This window comes from Vanessa atalanta, chromosome 20 (genome assembly GCF_905147765.1).
Source record: "Vanessa atalanta chromosome 20, ilVanAtal1.2, whole genome shotgun sequence".
Lineage (NCBI taxonomy): Eukaryota > Metazoa > Arthropoda > Insecta > Lepidoptera > Nymphalidae > Vanessa > Vanessa atalanta.
The window spans coordinates 4936303-4959719 of NC_061890.1; the positions used below are offsets into that span (position 1 = coordinate 4936303).

The window sequence follows — 23417 nt, forward strand, 5'->3', positions numbered from 1 at the left end:
GATTTCACGGGTACGCTACTCTGAGGTCCCGGGTTCGATTCCCGGCCGAGTCGATGTAGATAATGTTCATTAATTTTCTAAATTGTCTTGGGTCTGATCTGGGTATTAGTGGTACAGTCGTTACTTCTGATTTTCCATAACACAAGTGCTACTTAAATTGGGGTCAGAGTAATGTATGTGATGTTGTCCAATATTTATTTATTATTATTTATTTATAAAACTCGAAAATTATCAGTATTTCACTACTATATTATGCATGTATTATACATATAAACTTTTTTCTTGAATCACTCTATCTATTATAAACACATCAAAAACCGTTGCGTAGTTTTAAAGATTTAAGTATACACAGGGAGAGAAAGACGGCGGGAAGCGACTTTATTTTATACTATGTAGTGAAACTCATGTGAGGTGTTCCAACTTTGTTCATAAAAACATTTCTTCTCATAGCTGACACATTACAAAACATTGAACAGATTGTATTTATACGAGTATATCTCTTCGGTGATTTCTAATAAGACAAGCATGAAACAATTAGCTCAGAAAGTTCTTAAGCCCCAAAATATTTAATCAATAAAATATACGTCACATCCAAGCAAGTCATCTTATATACACAGAGATAAATATACATAAAAATTGTCAATGAGCTAATATTAAAATTCTCACTTAAAATTGTGTTTTTGAAATCGTAATTAGGTAAAAAAAAATGATAAAGATGGATACTCTGTTGGACGCAAAACATTAGTTATTCCCAAACAACGAAGCTACAAGAAACAGATATCAAGGCAAGATGGCATAATAACAGAAGATGTGGTGGCATTGACCAATTAAGTCAATGACTTCCTGTATCGATTTTCCTAATATCTTAATTGCGAATCTTTATAGTACAAACGCTCTAAGATTTTTTGAAATACCTTAAGGTCGCTAGAAACCATGACTTTGATAATCAACTAGCACTGTTTTTTATCATCTTTAGACCAAGCAAATAAAAACTTAATGAAACGTAATGCTCATTATTGTTTTTCATTTACGACTGGTCATAAACTGGCAATAAAGAGGAACGGTCGAACAAAGTTATCTTGTTCTATTGCTATGGAAAACGCGACTTTATAGTAACGAGCATAAGATTGTTAGTATAAGAAACGTTTGTAAGTCTTCAGGGAACGAAACAATCTCATAAAGGACGAGTGTTAAAGAACAAGATTTTCGTGACAAAAAAGGCTTTTCAATTTAAAAGGTACATTGTACTGAAAATAAAACTTTCAGGTATTACAAGTATTTCTAATAACGCTGCTATTATTTCTGTTTGAAAAGAATTGATATTATTAAATTAATTAGTTTATTCATATGAAAAATACTTGTTTTCTTTTATAAAATTTTAAGAAAATTACTTCCTAACGTAGTCTTTATTCAATCGCCAATTTTAGACTTTTATACTTAAAGATTCCGCGAATTCTTTCTCTTTCAGTGAAACTATTGAGTATCGATATTTAAAAACTATTTATAGTGAAAATCGAAATTAGAATAAATTACATTTTATACAAAATAGTAAAAGTAAGTAGTTTTATATTGAAATATAAAAGAATAAATTATAATTTATATGGAGGAAAAGCCAATGAGAGTTTGTTTTTTGGGTTATTGGCCTTCATAAAATAGGCGTTATCCATAGCCAACCGCTAACGACCTACTTCTGTCTGAGAATCATCACTTCTCATGGAGATGGCTTGAACTTATTTTATAACGCTACTCCGTAAATGTGGGTGAATGTGTCATAATTTGTCAACATTTGTAGGTTTTCTCACGACGCTTTATTTCACCTCCGAACACGAGAGTAATAATAAAAAAAAAAATCAGCAAATTAAATCTACGAGGCACTACTTATTGTTTGTGTATAAAATGTTGTCCATTTTATAATGCATTTTAATTTATAGATAATAAATGAAGTTAAATTTTGCAAGTTGAAGATAGCTTCAGCTATAGAGCTATATAATTCAATTCAATTTCAATAATTTTATTATTCATTCGACCGGACGTTCAATAATGACCTATATTTTTTTCGTTATTTCAAGACTGATGATGATGTCCTCCTTACCGATTTCGGCTACGGAGGCTATTCTCAAGGCTGACTAGATATCTGCGTAGGGCATATATAACGTTATTATTCTCATATCCTCACTTTAACAATCCAATGCGATGATAAATCCGACACAGTCAGCTTGGGCACTGGACCAACGGCTTTATGAACTTTCCGGAGCAAGGGAGTGTAAATAGTAACGACTAAATATATAATAGGCTTGTTTCCACTAATAATAAATCGGATGGCTTTGGGTTTCTAATGATTAACCATGATAATTAGTAAATAAAAAAACAACTTTTCTACAATAATAATAAAAGATTAATAATATTTTTGTAAAATAAAATCGACAAAATGAGGCATTTAATCACGTGACATTAAACACCAATCAGAGTCGCGTGACGTCACACCTCGCGAAACAAGCGCGGAACACTACGTTGTTGCTATCAATTATCATTATGGCAGATAAACTGGGGGTACTACTTGGTTCTGGATCTTTCAAACACTCTGCGATTATTGACAAACTTTGTTTTTTCAACATATATCTTCTTGGCATTCGAACTTCGTTGGTATACAACCTGGTTTCATGCGCACTTATGTCTTTACCCATAATATGATACTCTGTATAATTAGTCATATAACTTGGCAACTAAAAAAATAAGAAGAGTTTGAATTATTACATTTTATAAAACGAAAATAATATTTTAACTCAAACAAATCATAAAATCCTATTCTAGTCCTAACATTTTATAGGTTATGTGTGTTATATTATATTTGCTAAATTCATTTCTTTTACTATACATTTATAAATAGATATATCAAGTTGTATTTAATACTTACATCGAAATGATCTTCACAGAAATAAATTGTGGAATTAGTTAACAAAGTAAGAGCATCTTGCCTCCATGCCATTTAACCACTTTATTCGTATTTATTTATTGTTTGGTACGTATATGAATAATTTGTCTAGCGTTTTTATCGTTGTACTTTCACATTGGGGCACCATACAGTATTTATAATACGAGGAATTCATTATTTATTAAAAAACACAATTGACTGTCATACACAAACACGACTGTTTCGCGAGGTGTGACGTCATTCAAGACGCCATGACACTCTTGGCCTTTTTCGCGGTCAATTTCAAGTTCATTTCTAAAAACTCAAAATACTAACATAAAAAACCTATTTTTCTTAAAATAGTATATTTTTGGGGTGAAATAGATGCTAAGCTATAGTTTTAAACGAATTTCCAAATTTTGTCAACTAGCCTATTATACATTGTACGAAAACATTTAACAAAGACAACTTATTAACATGTTAAGCTTTATCTAAACTATACACTAATTGTTTTATAAAGTAAAATTGTAGTTCACAAGCGACAGACAAATTTAATCAACGCGTTGGTACATACTCGTTGTGAGGGAATGTATGCGGTGTTTTCTAATTAAAATGTCACAGAGTTTCCGAACAGTTTCCAGCGATCGTAATTGGGTTAGTTTGCTTTGAGGTAATTTTTTTTTTTTCTCATTTACAAATGGACTTTAAATGATAAAAGACAAATGCAACGCACACACACACACTGAAATTTAGAGAATCCAAAGCTTGATTTACTTAAAAATATTATGATCTCCAAAGATTCAGTACACGTGTTAAATTTTTGTCATCGTCATATTTAATCGGAAGTTTTATCCAATAAACGCCCGGAAACGAGATTTTATCATTCGCCAAATTGATACAATTGGCTATAATTTTATAAAATATGCAACATACGATTCGCTTTCGCGTATTTTTCCGGCAACAAAAGTAGTTTATGTACCCAGTATATAAACTCTCTCTGTAAGAAGTGTATCCTGCAAAGAAACTCTGAAATTGGAACCCGTAGCCAAAATTCAAAAGAACTTTTAAACAATAAAAAAATCTGCTCAAAATATACTTACTTATATACTTTACTTATATAATTCATTACAAATTGATAAGCATAAGTTATAAAAATATTATACACAATAACTGTTAAAAAAATGAGGTCAAGAATATATACCCTCTATTTTTTCTCTCTGTTTATTGCTTAAATTCTTTAATGGAAACCCGAGCTCTTTGTGACATGCACTCTCGCCACGATCTTTTTGTATTTCTTTCAGTGTATAAAATGTCGGCGTATTTTGTCGACTAACCTCGATATATACACGTGGCGGGAAAAGTTTTCAAAGTTAAATAATGTCGAGCTACAAATCTATGTTAGACACGAGTGACGAGCAAATTTATTTCCTATGAACTATATTGAAATAAACTAATATCCTTCACCCTATAACCCTTTTCCTTACATATTTTATTCAAGGACAAAGTTTTACATTTTATATACAACCTACTTTAATCCCCCGATTTCAAAGCAGTTTCAATAAACTATAAAACATTATAAACCGCTTAAACTATGGCAAAAACCTTATTAGTTTTATATTAAATTTAACATTTACATATATAACTTAAAATGTATATCACATAGGAATAATATGTATTAACCAAATCGGTTTGCTATGTTGCCGCGGCATACGATTTCAATTGGACTTCAGTTTCCAAAACTTCATTTCATTTAACATTAGTTTATCATTGTACTTCACTCTATAATGTCGCTAACAAGACAAGTCACTGGCAGATTATTACTAAAAAGCGAACATATGATAAAAGAAACGAAATAATATGCTCATTTATTTCTTCATTTCAAGTCCCATTTCCATTTAACTTTTATTTCAGAAATGTTGGCCCTACTAGCCTGACAGCGACAACGGTGCAGACAGCCTCGCGAGTAGATACTAAGACTCGATCGAGGAAAGGAGAGCCCACGTGAGGCCTCGGACTAAGTGGAACGTGTTTTCTGCGGAAACGCATCTCGGCTTTGGCTTGTATTTAAAAAGTTTATATATATCTAAAAATAAAGACGTTTTCTCGCAGAAAGGTACCCTTCCCATTCCCGCTCCGCCGTCTCCCTCTAGACATGACGGTCTCACAGAAGAAAACTACGGGTCTCCATGGCGATTTCCTGCGAAGTAATGCCGACACGATTGCTCGCAGGAAGAAATCCGATCAGACCTCGCGGACCAGGATCTCACTCACCTGCACCTTGACCTTATGCTACAACACGTCCCGGTCTGTGCCATAGGAATCAAATCATCGTAGTCCGATCACAACCTGCGTAAGTCGGAAGGTAAATGGGCGGTGCTTCTACAAATATCCGAACTAAAGAATTCCTTATATTGTCTCTTCGCTGATATGGATCTAAAGTGTAATGTATTAATGTCTCTAATTACATTAGCGCCTTTCAAATTATTACACAGCAATGATTGAACAATTAATAACCGTTATTGTATTTAAAATACAAGTGTCGGTAGGCGTAAGGCAAAAATCAATATTTATTGTAAGCATTCAATATAAAAAACAATATTGGCAGTAATAAAATATTATAAGACCGTCGTTATTTTGGTACTGAAATTCAATCATCCCTGTCCGTGCAAGCGTTATGACGTAGTACTACTTTTAATTGGATCCGCGCAACGCTGCCGAACTTTAAATTACAAAACTTGTGCATGCTGTTTTACGGTAACTCGATAAATTATGCTTTTTAAACTTCGTTTCGGTAATGAGATTAAATTAAGATTAAAATTAATAAATACCACTATAGATAATAAATAAATAAATATTGGACAACATCATTACTCTGATCCCAATGTAAGAAGCTAAAGCACTTGTTGTTAAGTTACGGAAAATCAGAAGTAACGACGGTACCACAAACACCCAGTTCCAAGACAACATAGAAAACTAATGAACTTTTTCTACATCGACTCGGTCGGGAATCGAACCCAGGACCTCGGAGTGGCGTACCCATGAAAAAAGGTGTACACACTACTCGACCACGGAGGTCGTCACTTATATTATTTTCCAAAACAGAAGTAATTAAATAGTAATTTAATAACGACCAATAATGTTATATTTGTAGAGCCACAAAAATACTATTGTAGGTACGTATTTCCTAATTAATTTCCATTTCTTGAACTTTGAAGTCTCAACATAATACAACCGTTAAATTCATAAAACTTTTCTTTGTTCTAAATTTATAAGAATAAAAAATTCTTGCTTTTCAAAAAAATAAGTGATTAAAGAACGTAATAAAATGTGAATTTTATGAAGCACACTATTGACAGATTGAAATAGAAATATAAACATATTTAATACTTATATTAATACATAAAGCAATAGCTTTTTACCAAAAAGACGGGGACGGAGGTGTACGAAATTTGGCTATTAAAGTTTATGTTGAGAAGGAGTGCAGAAAGCTAATATTTTTTTATACAATATGCATTAGAAAAACGTTAAAATAATTATAAAAAGCATTACACACACTATGATACGTTTAACACGTACATGTTTATCTACAAAATATGTTATATATTAATGCGTAAGCCGATTTTTGTCCTTATGGGAAAATAGCTGCACATAAAAAACGATTATAGTCTCATTTTGAAAAGCTCCAGCCGTAGATGTAAAGACAAATAAAGAGGAATCTTGATTGAAATTTATTAAATTGTTATAATTTAACAAATAATTATTTTTAGAGTGCGGAAAAAAGTTACTGGCCACATAGAGAGCGGCTGTATAAAAAAAACAAATGTATATCGTGCGAACAGACGTCGTCAAATTACAATGAAATTAAATAAAAAAAAATTGCCATAGTTTCGAAATTTATAAAAATCTGTTGAATAAACAGTTAAATACGTAGTTTCGCATGCGACCCACTACTTTAATATGAAATATTCAAAGTCAAAGATGAAAATCAATGATTTTTTTTTACATTTGATTTTTTTATTGTAGTATAGACAAGGTATCGTCCAGCTGAGCCTAATTTTTTTACATATCTTTCGACCAATGGGCGGCCACGAGTTAAATTAAATAGCAACAATAATGATAATGAAATAGGTATCATATAAAGTTTGATAATGCCGTCAAAGAGCAAAGAATAAAAAAATCTCAAATATTTATTGGGTTTGAATATTCTTAGCCAAATATTATATCGTAATACAAAAATTCCTAAAGCGAGTTTTAAAGAAAATAAAAAAACTAATTATAAAAGGGTCATTAGCTTTGCTCTGAGATTCTGACATATTTGTTTTTCTATTTAACAATATATTTAAAAACAAATCCACAAAATTATTAAATAATATAAATAAATGTCGTGTATATTACAGGTAAAGAAGATTACAACAAATGGCACTTGGAAGTTAACTTCTTACTATATGATAATTTAAATGTTTGTATGTTTGTGACATCATGAAGTGCTTTGAAGAGTTTATATTAATTTTATGTAGATAAATGTAGATTTATATCTATAAAATGATAAAAAAATGATTAGTCATGAATCAACCCGTATTGTTAATAGCTTTTCCCTCAAAAAGAGCCTTTGCCCAGGAGTGGGACATTCAAATTCATTGAACACATTGTGCTTCGCTCATAAAAATGGCGGCTACAATGTAGTATAATTTATTTTTTTGTTACATTTTTTCTTTATATACGTACTAACGTATCCAAAAAGTATAAATCCTTAAGTTATATTCAATATAATCTAGAAATGTACATACGTCGCAAATAAAAACTTTTTAAATATAAAAGAGATCTACAACTAAAGCCTTAACTTTATTTTAATATCGAAACTTAACCAATATTTCTTAATCGGCAGTAGATTAAGTATTATCTAGACTTTTATTAAATTTTATATGTATGATGTAGAATCTTAAAACATAGATATATTAGTGAATGGCTTTGTAGGGTTTCCCTTTGGAAAATATCTCAAATGGAATTTTTACATAGCTTACTAAGGCACTACACCTCGGTCGCGGTGAGATATTCCTTATGAACAACGAATTTAAATTTAACATCATATTAATATAATGTTCATTAACATTATATATTTACGCGACACATGTTTCGACATAAATATACCTGATCTTATTTTCAGTTGATTACTTTCAAAGTTTTATACAAAAGTTCCTTCTCTATTTATTCCTCATAGATGATCAAAAACGTATCTTATTTAACACAATTTTTGTATTTTAACTTAAAAAAAAAGAACTTTCAAGCAAACTCATTTTTCTCTATCGTAGGAAGATGCAATTACGTGTTATTTCACGAAAAGCAAGTTTATACGAAATGGGACCCACTGGAGTGAGTACACCAGCATAACCACTAACCAGTTGTACAGCCACGGTCTCTTGAGTGGCACCACGGGATCGTTGGCGCACACTTTAGCTTCAACTATGCATTAATAAAACTAGTCGTTAAAGACGCAGGTCTTTAATGACATCGATTACTAACGTAAATTCCTTATCTCCTAACTTTTGACCAACATTTAGTGCTAGTGCTGTGCATTTTGTACAACAACAGACAAGTTACAAGTTCTTTATAGATACTAAAAATATATTTTAGGCAACTCGAAGAACTTTTTATAAAGTTTATTGATTTAAGAAGACATTATGTTAAAAGTATAAAATATTTTATCACTGAAAACATGATCGCCATGCGTAAGGGCGAACCCCGACTTTAACGTCGTTATGCGGTCTATTGATCGTTTTAAATCTCTAAATTGACAGAATAATTAAATGTGTTCACGGACTGAATCAAGCGCTTACAACCTTACACGATTTACTTTAATATAAAAAATATATTTATTTATTGTATATATTTTTTTTATGTTATATACCTTTGCACTATTAAAACGAGTAAAATTTAGTATACTAGTATACACCAGTTTAAATTCAGTAAAAAAAGGTAATAAGATAATTGAGTACGTTATAAAGCCAAGTGTCAAGTGGTAATTTGGTCTAATGGTTCCGTAATACGTGGGAATACGGTACTATTCATTTATTTATTAAAATTTTCATCTACTTGACTTATACAAAAAATCCTGTGAGAGATAGTCAGACAGATGCAGCATAGGCTTAATATAAAAGGGTCTTTAGGTACGTTGCACAATAATAGACTAATAACAGAGACTATTAATTATGATCATTTTCCTATCTGTCTGTACCGTAAAAAAAAACTACAACAAGATCATACATGTGTTATTGAATTTCAATAAATTAAGAATCAGCGCTGTTGTCGAGATTGCGTTAAAATGTATATCCGTAGCGCAACTCACGGTCTGTTCAATTTCCCTAATCAATTATGCCGGGAAATTATTTGCCGTCCGTTTAAATTTTACTCATTCCCTTTTGCTAATGAATCGCAATTTGTTGCAAATTGTAACGTTCTTTTTATTCTTTTATTCGTTTTAAGTATTTATTAGAATATTTTATGGATTAGTAATGATCGAAATAAATATGGAAGTAAACGATTTTATGACTGTTTGAATATTATGTTGTATTTATGAGCCGTTTTGTTATTGCTTAATTTTAATCTGTTATCACTTAACCATGTTAATAAGCCATTATATAAATTCAATTATTACGACAGTGTAGAGAAAGAAAACAGTTTACCGAACGTTATCTAATGTTTTAAGTGCAAAAGCAAATACAGTAAATAAAACAGTTGAAGGAACTTACTTCGATTGTGGTGGTGGCTGTGACAGCAAGGAGCCAGATCCTCGCTTATTAAGAGGAGGACGTGGAGCTGACGGTCGCCTCTCGACTCCAGAAGCTGATCGCGTAGCTGGAGCCCCTTCGGCAGCCAAAACTCGAGCTGACACTAAAGCAGCTTCTGGACAGTTCTAAAAGAAAAAAACTTCGTAGAAACATAACACAGAATTACATATTAAAATGTTAAATATACATTTTTTTTGCACGTTTATTCAAACTTAATAGACACTTAAAAACATAAAGACACTTAAAAAACAAACTACGTTTAAGTAATATACTTCAAAATTCATTGGAATCAACTTTAATGTTATGTTACTGCCATAAACCACGTCTCGGTGTAATCAAGAAAAAACGGAAGCTTATCTAATATAAAAGTATTCAATCTAAATTTTTACATTTTAATATACTAAATTCTACCAAAGATTATATAATTTAAAAATAAGCCTCAATAACGTTTTATATATAAATAGCGTATTTGATATTTTATACGATCTATGTAAATTTTATCTAGTATATTTTATTTGTGTGTTTTTTTTTTTATTATAAAAATGTAATGCAAGCCGAGATGGCTGAGAGTTTAGAACATGATAATAATCCTAACTAAATATTACAGATTTATTTTTCATGTTTTCTATTTGTATTTATAATATACGTCGTGTTCGGCGGTGAAGGATAAACTCGCGAGGAAACCTTCATGACACAGATAGATTTATATTACATTTGTATATATGTAGTAATAGTTTACCTACTACCCACTGAAATGTAGCTGTTGCAATATTTTTGAAATTATAAAAAATGCTTCCAAGATAAATTTCATAACACAACAATACACATTTTATCATAAATAAGTTTTCTCAAAAATGTAATCTTTGATCTCGGAGATATTATTCCTAACTTGTTTAAAAGTTAACGAAGGCATTTTGATCAATCGCTCGGATAGCTCTCAAGGTGAAGCGTACTCTGAAACTAAATTCAATATAAAACGATCTCTACAATCTAAAAGTTTAAAATAATTTGAAGTGCTTTTAAAGATGGTCTCGACGGCTTAGCCTTTGAATTAAAGGCATACTTCGATGGGTACTTCGTTTGCATCGAATTCAAAAGCGTTCGTTTTTGTAACACAGCTTATAATATTTACCTATAAACGTCGAAAAAAGTTTCAATTACGGAATATTTTATACGCTGTATCGGTTGTCATTGATAAAGAGATTATAAGACATTCACTATTGAAAATTTTGCTTTTAGTTTACGGCAAAGTTCCATATGTATACAGCCGTGCTTTAAGCAATATACACCTACCTACATACATCGTTTATCATACTTATTCTACTGCCAAACAATAAAATAACGTTTTGTACCTTTTACAGTTGAAAATGAGGCAGCGTTATTACAGGCAATGAAATCGCCAATTTAAAAATATAATGAATTGTTTATATCTCTTAACAGTGTTAAATCATAAAGATTGACACTGCCCATTTTTTTTTTTACTATTATATAAACAAATGTTTTCAGAACATTATGAGCTAATCTTATCATAACAACTATAAATGTACTAAAACATCAGTATTACTCCTACATACTCGTAGTTGCAAGTACATTTTTGGATAGAAACCAAATAAAATAAACTGCGTAACGTGTTAGGATTACTTTGGCCCTATAAAATAACTATGACCTAAGCCGACCTGACCTTCTAAAACATTGCAAGATAAAAGTATAAGTATATATTTTATTTCTCATGTATGTAACAAAGTAATTTGATGACTTAAACTGCATTTTAGCTAATGAAATTCGGGCTGCAACCTATGGAGCACGAGAGGCAGGAGACTCCATACCTCAGTGTACCCCAATTTTGGCATCACGAGCCGTCGCCCAACGCGATTTACTTGTTCTAATTGCAAAACGTTTATTCGCTCTGCTAAGAGTAACTAACAAACTAACTTAAATATTTTTTAACTTTTATAAAAAAAGCACTTTGGTTTTATAACGGGTAAACAGTTTTCTTAGCCCACTTTACTACTCGCTTTTATGCTTACAGTAAAAACAGAAAATAGAAATAAGAAACTAACCGACTTCAACACCAACGAAAAATGAACTAAGAAGTAAAAAAACTCAACTGGGTTGTTTATTAAGGGGCTCTATGTCTTAACGGTTTGAAGTTAGTGCCAAGCTTATTATGTTTCATTTAGCAATAGAAACATCTGCATTTTACAACGGATGCAATTATTATAAACTGCGGCTTTACCATGGAGAAAATTTATAATACTTCACCTATGTGCGTATAAGTATCCGTTACCGTCATCTCTATTTAAGCCCCAAGAAATGTGTATTAAAAAAAAAGTTGCCTATCTTCCCCGGGACTAAAACTATCTCCATACCAATTTTCATATAAATCGGTTCAACGGTTACTTTCGCACTCATAATATTCTTATAGATTACATAATTATAATAGCCTATGAGAAGTAAAGCTGTTTGATTTAATTAAATTATAAAAATTATAACATTAGATGTTAAAAAGAGTTAATGTTACTATTGCAAACTTTTTCGAGTACTATTCTCGTCATTATAAGACATATCTTTGCCATAAAGTAGCATTTTTATGTTTTGTATATAATTACTTCAAAGGTTTTCAGATTTCGTTCCTAAAAAGAACATCACTAATTAAATAATGCCATGTTTAGTCTGTGTTTTCAGGTTACAAATTATAAAGGCTTGTCTTCTACATTGGCAAATAATATCTTAAAAACAAATAGCTTTTGCTTTACATTGCGTGTTTAAGTTTGAGCTTGTACATCAATGATTTAAACTATTATTCTTTAAATACAGAATAAATTATGTAGTACGAAATACTAATTGCGAAATTTAATTTTTTAAATTAAATTTTAAATATATATATATATACCTGTATATTAACACGCAACAACGATACATATTCAGTCCTTAGAAAGTGATAAATAAATTAATATATATTTTATTTATACATGGAGGTAGAACTTTGTGAAGCTCGTCTGGATAGGTACCACCCACTCATCAGATATTTTACCGCCAAACAGCAGTAGTCAGTATGGTTGTGTTCCGGTTTGAAGGGTGATTGATCCAGTGTAACTACAAGCACAAGGGACAGTTTTGGGTAGGGGCACAAGTGATTTCGTACCAACAATAATTTCCTGAATTCCACTAGTTTCAACACTGGGTCCTCTTTTATATAATGGATTTCTATTGGTAATACTGACGATACTTTTACTCAAAGTAAAAAATATAAATGATCGAATAATTAGCAAGATTATTTCTAATGAAAATTTTAAAAATTCTGATTATTAACTGAACTTTTATAGGTCATATTGCTATGATGATGTTGTTAACAAAGCCTAAAAGAAAAGACTTGGTGTTAAGAAATGTGTCACCACGTTCAAAAAATCGTTGTATGTTATATAAAGAATGCACCTATATACTAAAAAGACCCTTAGAGTAAATCTGACTGCAACACTTTTGTCCATTCGTTGTGGAAAATATTCATAAATACACATAAAATAAAAATCTAATAACAAAAAGGAAAACCATCTTAATTTAATTAAGTCCACGATTGCTTTCGTAAATGAAAGAGACGAAATTAATTGATATTTCGAAATAACAACATCTACCACAATTTGAATATTTTCAATAATACATTAATTTGTATGTAAGTAGGCCTCCACACTGGATTGAAAAAATAAATGATCTTTAGAAAACAAATGAGTCTCAATTTATTCAAAGGTGACTGATATATATATATATATTTTTTTTTTTCTATTCTTCGAGACATTATTTATAAATACATATTTTTAATGCAAATGTCAAAATTATTCTAAAGTTTAATAAAACTTAAGGTTTAATTGTTATTGACTCATGATGAAAAAAAACATATTATGGATAACAATACAGTATACATCCGTTTTGGTCGTTTTCCTAAATAGAGTATTTGCGTAATTAGATATTTTTCTATATAGACGTAATGATCATGTGGCGTTTAAAATCACTTCGATTTACCTATTTTTATTACTTCATTTTTTCGTATAATTTTGTCCGTATTAGATACACTTACTGTAGTATGTGAAACTATAACAAGTGTGATTGAAACGCACAATACTTTTTACCTAGAGAGATAGAAAAAAAAAACGAGCGAGATACTTCCTTCTAAATAATCGAAAACTTAAAAAAAAACTTGAAATAAAAACACTTAAATCTAACTCCTTACAAAAACGTCTAAGTTTTTAGTGCTATATCTAGGCAGACGAGCAACTGGGATATATAAACCATTCCTTGCAAAACCCATGCACCAGCAACTTTGAGAATTAAGATATTACGTATCTCGTGCCTGTAATTACAATGTCTCAGTCACCCTTCAGAGCAGAACATAACACTAATTAATATCGCTGCTTGGCGCTAGAATATGTGATTGATGGTACCTACCCAAACGGGAGTGCTCGAAGCACTGTACTATATTTTTAAGTGGGCAAGTCTTTTGTCATTTGTAGGTCCCATATATACTTGAATCAATATCGGAAATATTCGCCACATATAAATATAAAGGATATTCATATATACCAGCAGTAGGACTAAAATCTAATTTAATGTTGCTATCTTTAAAATATTGCAATATATGTAACACTTTGGAGTACAGGATTCTACCTAATCAGCAGTACTTGGTTCACGTGACAAGTTTTATCCATTAGATTTGCCATTTGAAACTATTATTATAGTATTAATATAAATAAAAATAACTAAACGCGACAACCTGTACGACTACCAAAAGCAGGTAGTTGGCAAAAATATTGTTCATTTTATATATTTGAGTAGCTTCTAATCGAGTTGTCTTAAAAAATTATAAACTTACGACGTCGTTGAGACCATTTTAGTCTTAAAAAACGTACAACAAACTGAGCTACGTCACGTTACATTGTTAGTTAGAGTACTTGAGATATTTAAGTCATTACATGCTAAAATTATTGGAATTTAAGATTAGGTTGGCTTGGTGCAAAAATGACAAAGTTTTCATTTCTCTCTTAAGTTCTAAAACGTTCAAAAATAGATTTTTACAAAAACTTTGATTATACCAATTAAATTCCAAGCCAATCATGTATTTAGGCCCTTTATATACACTAAAAAAAAAAAAACAAAATAATGAAAAGACGTTTTGTGTAAATATACTACTATACAAACCAAAATTTAATATTATCAACATCAGAAAAGTTTTTATACAATTTTGGTATTGTTCGCTAACTTGCCGCCGAATATGAAAGAAGTTTATTCAAATTGTAGGTACAAAATATTGGGTAAGTTTGTTTGAAATTCCTACTTGAAATATTTTAAATTGGGTATTAAGCCACCGAATGTGGGAGTATGTAATAAGAGCAGCATGTTCTATGATTTAAGTACATACCTACGTAAGTTTAACTATCCGTGTAAGATAAATATGTATTATTTAGAAATGCAAAAATGCTTAATTATGAATATTTGTATGAAGAATTTTACGTATTATTATACATTACAAATAGTATATTACGAAACTTTTAAGTAACTTTTGAAACACATCGCTGAATATGTTAATTTCTTGAAATGTCATTATATTTTCAACGCAGACGAAGTCACTGGTGATAAGCTAGTGAATTATAATTGTCATTTATCGACTATTTGGTTGCGTTGAATCGTCAAACCTAACTGAAAGCCCGCATACATCGCTCCATTACGTTATTAAGGCATTCAACAACATTAGAGCAATTCATTGGACGATTTATCGTTACTCGGTTTTATAGCTAAAACGATGAATATATCAATCACTTATTGCCTAATTGAAACTGGATAACTTACTCTCAATGTTTATACTGTATTTACAACGGCTAAATTAAATATAAATAATATTACGACATAAAAATACTTTCTGTCATAACGCAATAACTAGGCAACCAATTTTCCATTTAATAGAACTATTCTAATTAAGAATTGAGAATAAACTCACTGCAGAACGCGATCATGAATTGTCAAAAAGTGGTAGAAGTCATTGACAATTCAATTATCAAAAAAGCCGCCTCAAGACGATTTTCGAAATTTCACGTGTGAAATACGAAGTGAATTCTCTTAGACTAACATTGATGTAGTAACTGATGCGTTATCAGTCCGAGAACGAACTCACGATTTTTTTTTTTACGAACGTTTGTACAACGTTTGTCAAGAACCTTGTAATCTCTAAATCTATCGGATCAAATTGTACCGTGTAAACGAAGGTTTAGCTGAAAATGCTGATTTTTTTTAATTCTTTTTTTTTAAGTTTACTATGTAATACAAATAAATTGAATTAAATTTATCGTTCATTTTACCCCATTTATTGAAAGTGAATTTGGATATCAACCGATCTTTCATACCGATTTTTCGGTTATCTGTTATGTATTTGGCAGAGCTCGTACCGACCGCCAATTTTCATTCTACTTGACATTTTTTTTTTAAATAACTATATATAAAAACTCGAAGAAATCAAACAAAAATAACTTTCACCTTTTGGTATTGATTTAAAAAAACACGAATCATATAATTCGAATGCTTCGCTTCAATTACGTTATTCTTTAATACATTAGGCATCGGAAATGTATCGTTTAATAATAATATGTTTACACACATATCAATTAAGTAAATACACATTGTTAGTGATATTGATACGATTGAATGAGATTTTGTAATTATGTCCTACGGCTCGGCTATCGAAAAGGCAGATCCGTTGTCAAGGCTACGTACTATTTAACCCCCAACATGTTTCCTAAACAATGTCTGGTAATCGAAATTGTATTCGCTCGAATAAATACCGATGAAAATCTTCATACGAAAGCTTTCTTTTTTATTAGAATATAATCTTTTGAATACAAACAAACATAATAGGATCATGAATTAATTTGAATATGTTCCTTTCTGATATTGATTAGAGTCGAAATGGCTCAGTGTCTGGAACACGTAAATCTTAATCTTAAGTAATACGACTAATTCATTTAGTTCTCAGTGCTAAATAAAAATATGTATCTGATATAAAAGCTGCCACGGTTGGGCCAATCCAGATTGGAGTATCGCTATTTCACAACTTCGATGTGTGATCTAAGCTGTAATTAAGACAAATTATTCAACACGTCACCTGCTTGTATTAGCCGTACTAGGTTTCGTTTTAGGAAAATATAATGTAAAAATTCTATAAGACAACATCTACAGAATCATATAATATGTAAAATCTATCGACTTCTGTTGTCATTGATGTATTATTAACACTAATATATTTAAATATAGAATAGTATAATGGCATCTGGGCTAAACCTAACTCACATATAACCTTAAGTCATACTGTTACATATATGAGTATGCGTATTTATAATAAGTATTTGATACACATATACTTATCGTAAATACTGATCCCTTGAACACAGCTTAAAACATTTTACAATTATTTATTGTATAAATAATACTTCTAGAGAATTATAGAAGTCTATGTTATGTCAGTAGAAGTAATTTTACTAAGTAAACTCGTATTGTATGCTCCTTACTTTGTCATTGTTCTTAAACGTTACTTCACAAGCTTACAGTGTCAACAATATAGTGTGATGTAGCTTGTAACGTATCGATTTTGTATAACCAGCGCCAGGCGTATGACGTATTGGCGAGAATGTAGTAAACCTCATTGTTGACTTATATATAAATGTACATACATGTAGTATTATATGTTCGAAATGATCAAACTAATACGCAGACTCACATAATAAATCAATTGAGTTTCCCTAAACAAGTCATTTTTTTTTATTAACAAATTTGTTTAAAATTTAATTAAAACATCATCTGTAATTGAGAGATTTTTTTTTAGTATTAAATTAACAAAGAACTTTTGCAATGTTTTCATTAAACAGTATTTGGATGTACATTATTTATCTATCGATCACTTTTAAGATTACTGTAGTTTAAACTTAAGCCGACGAAAAGAATGCACAGTAAAAATAAATAATATATAATCATTGAATAAATAAATAAATAACCAAGTGTCAAAATGAAACTCTTGAACGTCCCACTGCTATGAAACGGCATCTCTTGTTTATAAGACAGATCTCTTTAATGTGGGTTGGTGGATACAACATTATCGTACACATGCCGAGTATGAGATTAATAACATGAAAACTTAATTCTTACTTTGCTTTGAACTCTATTACAGTCAACATTATATACATTCATAATACTACATAATACGCTTTCGCTTGGATTTTGAAAGTATTGATCGATTAACTCTTAGGTTATGCGGGATGGAGTGTCATCGAAAGCGAATTGCTTGGACGAAAAAGTTTGTTACTAAAGGAAAAAGAGTGAAAAGGAGTTTTGAGATAATATAGTAATAATAGTTTATATTTAAGTTAGTGAAGAGTTTGTACTGAAACATACAATAAAGAAGAAAAAAATGTAAGTATTCTTGCAAAAATGTGGCGATATTTACAAAGTTCATAGACAAACTAAACACAAGGAATTTTATATCAAAAGAAAGATTTTATTCTAATGGATAAATAGTAACAGAGCTAATAATAATAATAGACAATTTTAACAAAAAAAAAACCGACTTAAATTTTCTCCGTCAAATTTTAATGGGAACAAAACGGGAATTAAAACCTTTTAAACAAAAAAGAAATTTCCATGTCAGTTCCTAAATAACGGACTTCTAAAGTAATAAGTATTCAAAAAAATAATAATTCGAGAAAAAATAAAATTAAATAATAAATATAATTTTAGATCAACTTTTAAACCATCATCCATCGACATTTTCATCACTGTAGGACAAAAGGAAATTGTTAGAATCAAAAATTGCAAATTAAATAAAACATTGTAAAACAAAAATGCATTTTTCAAACAATTTGAATTCAAATATTACAAGCAAACAAATTGTAACATCGATACATCTATTAAGTTCACTCTTCAGAATGAAATAATATTGCGTGTTACAAATTGCCATTTATCATCCCCCGGATGATATATGAGATTTAAATGGAAAGTCCATTAACGTTGCTTGCGGTTTTCATTAGCAGCGAGCTATTAAGCTCTTGTAAAACCGTATTTTTACTATTTCTAGAAAAGAGGTTGAGATAAAGTGAAAAATATAATTTAAAGTTAACGTATGGGTATTTTAATGCCATCTAAATTATACGAAATGTAATTGGGTCACCAAATATATTTTCTATTCGAATAATAACGCATGACGTCGTAGAAAATTCAGCAATAGTTTTCTTTTGTTTTCAATAGGCGGCAGACGAATTGTATCGGATAATTGTATTCAAATTAAAGAGATACGCCAGGCATTATCTAGACATTTCATACAAATTAATATCTTAAAATCATTAATGCAATATGTCTGACGGACCCCAAAGTCTATTACGTACTGTATTAATGAATACCGTCCCATTTCGTAGAGGTAGAATAAGGATCAAATCACGAAGTTTGGAAACTGTGAAATGTTTACACTGGCGTTCCTTAGAAATAACATAAATCATTTTTTCTTGCGTCTGCATTGGATTATGGGAGTTAAGTAATAAAGAATTTGTGTTTGCATGCACACTTTCATCCCGCGCAATTGGCTAGTCTTATTGATTGATATTGAAAACCGTTGACGAATTAGTCCACGAGGATAATTTCACAAATGTATACTAATATTAAAAATAAGAAAGTAACTCTGTACCGCCGCTGTTACTCTTTCATGGTTATACCACTGAACCGAATTTATATAATTTATACCTACAACGTTCGATATAATTCGAGCGAACCCGCTGGTGATAACTAGTATAATATGAATGCGATACAAAAATTGTAATAAACTAAGTTGTCCTTTGAAATAATCAATTATAAGTTATTAATTATATTGCAGAAATCAAGTGAAAGCCTCAAATATACTGAAGATGCATCACTTAATAAAGGCCATAAAAACAAGAATGAAATATCCTTATAAATTGTTTTTCGCAGTCGAAATGTACGACAATTCTGGAGCCCGGACAAGCATCACTGATTACAAATAATGCCAATCAAGAACGTTATTAAGGAAAAAAATGAAACAGACATTTAGAAAGAAACTTTTCTTTACATATAATAAAATTGGAATGTCTATTTGTAATATTAAAATAACCGCTTTTTACTAAATGCATATGTTTGTATACGCGGTACATATATACAAATTTTTTTTTAATCTTTGTCTATCTGTCTGTCTGTTTGTTCCGGCTAACCTCTGGAACGGCTGGACCGATTTTGACGGGACTTTCACTGACAGATAGCTGATGTAATAAGGAGTAACTTAGGCTACAATAATAACTTTTTTGTTAAATTCAAACGCGCACGAAGTCGCGTGCACAGCTAGTGATATAAATATATTAATAAGTCGCTTAAACCCTTCTTTAACTTTTTAATTATGTATAAAAAAATTGTATCCAAAAAGACTTATTTATTAAAAAAAGGTTTAAAGGTGACTGAAGAATTGGTTAACGGTAATAAATTGAATTAGAATGCTTGCTAGCTTTATATACAGTAGCCATTTTTAATCGTGATGTATATAAAGTGATACTTAAATAATACCTCAATATAAATATATTCTATCACATTAAATTGAACCTAAAATGAAACAAGTAGTTATTCTTTTCATTAATCAAAGTATATATAACAATCGTATATAGTAAAATTTGCTGTATATTTCCCGCAAATCAAGGAATAAACAGAACAAGCTAACTTACCCGAAGGCAATCCCTTGACAGAGAGACTAATCGTTCCTTAGAAGTTAGAGCTAATGTCTTTACAAGGTTCTCTAGTGATTATTTTTCTTGTAATTTAAGTTAATAAACTATTAAAAGTAACTTCGTTGTATTAACTTACTGCTACAGATATTTATCATTACATAGTTTAAAACAAAGTCACTTTCCGCTGTCTGTCTGTCCATGTGTATGCTTATATCTTTAAAACTACGTAACGGATTTTGGTGCGGTTTTTTTGTAAATAGATGGAGTGATTCAAGAGTGTTACACATGAGATAGTATAAATATAAGATGTAAAATACATGCAGAATATAGTAGAGAAACACCTATAATTTTAGAGCTTTGTAATTTGATGTCGTAAATAAAGATATTTTTTTGCGCTAACATTGCAAACCCTAGCTGAACCCTACGAGTTAAATTAAAAATAATGTACTGCAGTATTGTACACCTTGAAAAGGTCTACAAAAAGGCTCTATCTATCTAGGATAGTATATGTCTACTCTTAGGGATAAGCCACAATAAATTTTTTTTATCTTTTACTTTTTACGAGAAATAATGGCTTATTTACGAAGCAATTTTAAGCAATACGGTATTAATCCTTATCCAATTAAGTACATCCCTTAATACATTGTGCATTTAATATAGATCAATATGGCCTTTTACAAAATATAATTTAAATGAATATTTTCGACGATATTGCAGATTTAAAATCCAGGGACAGCGGTTTGTATTGTTATATGACAAAAAGTTGCGAACGTTGTATATTAATACATTCTGTAGTATATAAAAGTAAAATAAATATAACGAACAAAATTTTTAATGTAGTGACGTAACATCTTAATATAAATTAGTAATCAGTTAAATAAGATGGTGGCGCATTGGGGATGTAAGGTATGGTTAATATTACTTACGGCACCGATGTCTGGGCGGTAGTGATCACTGAACGTGGCCCAAATCCAAGTAATATCGTTTCTCTTCTAAAACTATATCTTTTCAATCGTACTATTTCATCGTGCATAATATCAAAACTTTTACAATTTCTGTAAATGTATTTTTAATATTATTAGATTTGCATGTTAGTACAAGAAACATTTTTTTCCTTAGGCTAGCGCATTTTTAAGTTATGTAGAATTTTGTATAAAAATATTTACTACTTTACTTAAAACATGTGTCTACCGAGTTATATAACCTGTTCTGAAATTCATATACTTTCAAAATTAAGCAGGATATAATTAATAACGCACAATAATTTCAAATAATTTAGCAATCGTGTTGAACTTGTAAATTGATTTGTAGTTCCCGCTATTATATCTACGTTCAGATTTATCAATCGAGACCACAAAATATTGTTTCCAATTATTTCGTATTTGCGCGGTGCGAAATGAAATCTGAAATAAAATAAACAATGGTTGGGGTAGAATCGCAAAGTAATCCAAGAAATATAGATGGAATGCTATTTGGAACAAAACCTTCATCAACATATATATATTTTTAATGTATATTAAAATTGAATGCAGCTATTAACACAATAATATCTGGAAACACTATTTGATTAGTTATTCAAATAACATAATGATTTATTAAAACTAAAAGAAACCTAAATGTGAAGTACATTGAAACTTCAAGATACGTAGCACAACAATGGAAAAATTAAAAAAAAAGAAAACATTAATTATAATTAAACAGACTTTTGTAATAAAAGGCGACAACCTAATTCTAACTTTATTATTTTTAAATCGAATTAAGCTAGAGTTTATTACTTCAATTGAAATATATGTGCATTCTTTTCTATAAGCTTTCTCAAGGTCAACACAGCCTTGAAGTAGACGTGTATTAGTTTTACCAACGTTATACGGAAAAACGCTCGAATCTTTTGTTCAGCTTCATCTGTTATTTATAGGTCAAATTTTGCAACAGAATTCTAAGCCACTTTCGACCAATTGTGCTGAAACTTTGAACACACTTTTAGTGCTGGTAAAAATATAATACCATTATTAGATAATTTAATTTCATAAAGTATGTAAAACTATAAAATATTTTGAGGTCATTCTAATCTTAAATTTATAGTTATCGAATACAGATAGTGAAAAATTGTATGCAGAAAAAAGATTAGATACGTAAAATACACGGTTCGTACATTAACCTGTTAATCCGAATAAAACAGACAATTTGGGTTCCTATAACTTAATCTATAATAATGTAGGAAATAAAAATAAAATCACAATCTACTGGTGAACATAGTCCTCTCTCAAAGTGCGCCTTCGGTTATCCGTCTTCCGCATCCATTCGGGTCGGATAATAATTGCTCGCAGTTGAAATATACAACAATTTGGAGCCCGGAATAGCATCACTGATTACAAATAATACTAATCAAAAAAGGATTTTAACACGACCTTATTAAGAGGCACAAACAAAACAGATAGTAAGACATGAGATTTATAAAATAAAAATAATAAAATCGTTTAAACCCTTCTATACCACGGAAACAGACCTTTGCCTTAGGATTGTATAAAAAAAGAACGGAAAAACTTTATTCAAGATCTACTTATTAAATAAAAAGAAATTTGAACGATAAAAAAAAAGATAAAAATAAAAAAGTAAAATGTTTATATAATTGTCAATCTACTACAAGTTTTGAGATAAAAGATCTAAAAAGAACAGACAAAACAAAATATCATATTTTATTTTAAAATAGATGCTCTTAATAATATTAAGTAACAACATCCTTTTCCACTTAACTTCATCGTGTTATTTCAACAAAACATTATTTTAAGTGATTCTTATAGATTCTTGGTATAAGAATGTTTTTTTATATTCAACTTTGTTATTGGGGCTGAAATGCTTTTAGTTTTGTGTCATAAATGGATCTCTACTGGGCAAAGACTGTCCCTCATATTGAGGAGAGAGCATGCATCGGCTGCTTGAGTGGGGTTTGATAGTTCGACTAGAGCAAAT

General features: G+C 30.3%; 1 protein-coding gene across 2 annotated transcripts in view; it reads right to left on the reverse strand.

The window, feature by feature from the left end:
• LOC125071762 (small G protein signaling modulator 2-like) overlaps positions 1-23417 on the reverse strand; it is a 47892-nt gene that overhangs the window by 13953 nt on the left and 10522 nt on the right. For both annotated transcript variants that reach the window (XM_047682125.1, XM_047682124.1), the window contains exon 4: positions 9658-9821. In XM_047682125.1, the coding sequence (XP_047538081.1) occupies positions 9658-9821 (164 nt within the window). The remainder of the gene's footprint in view (positions 1-9657; positions 9822-23417) is intronic.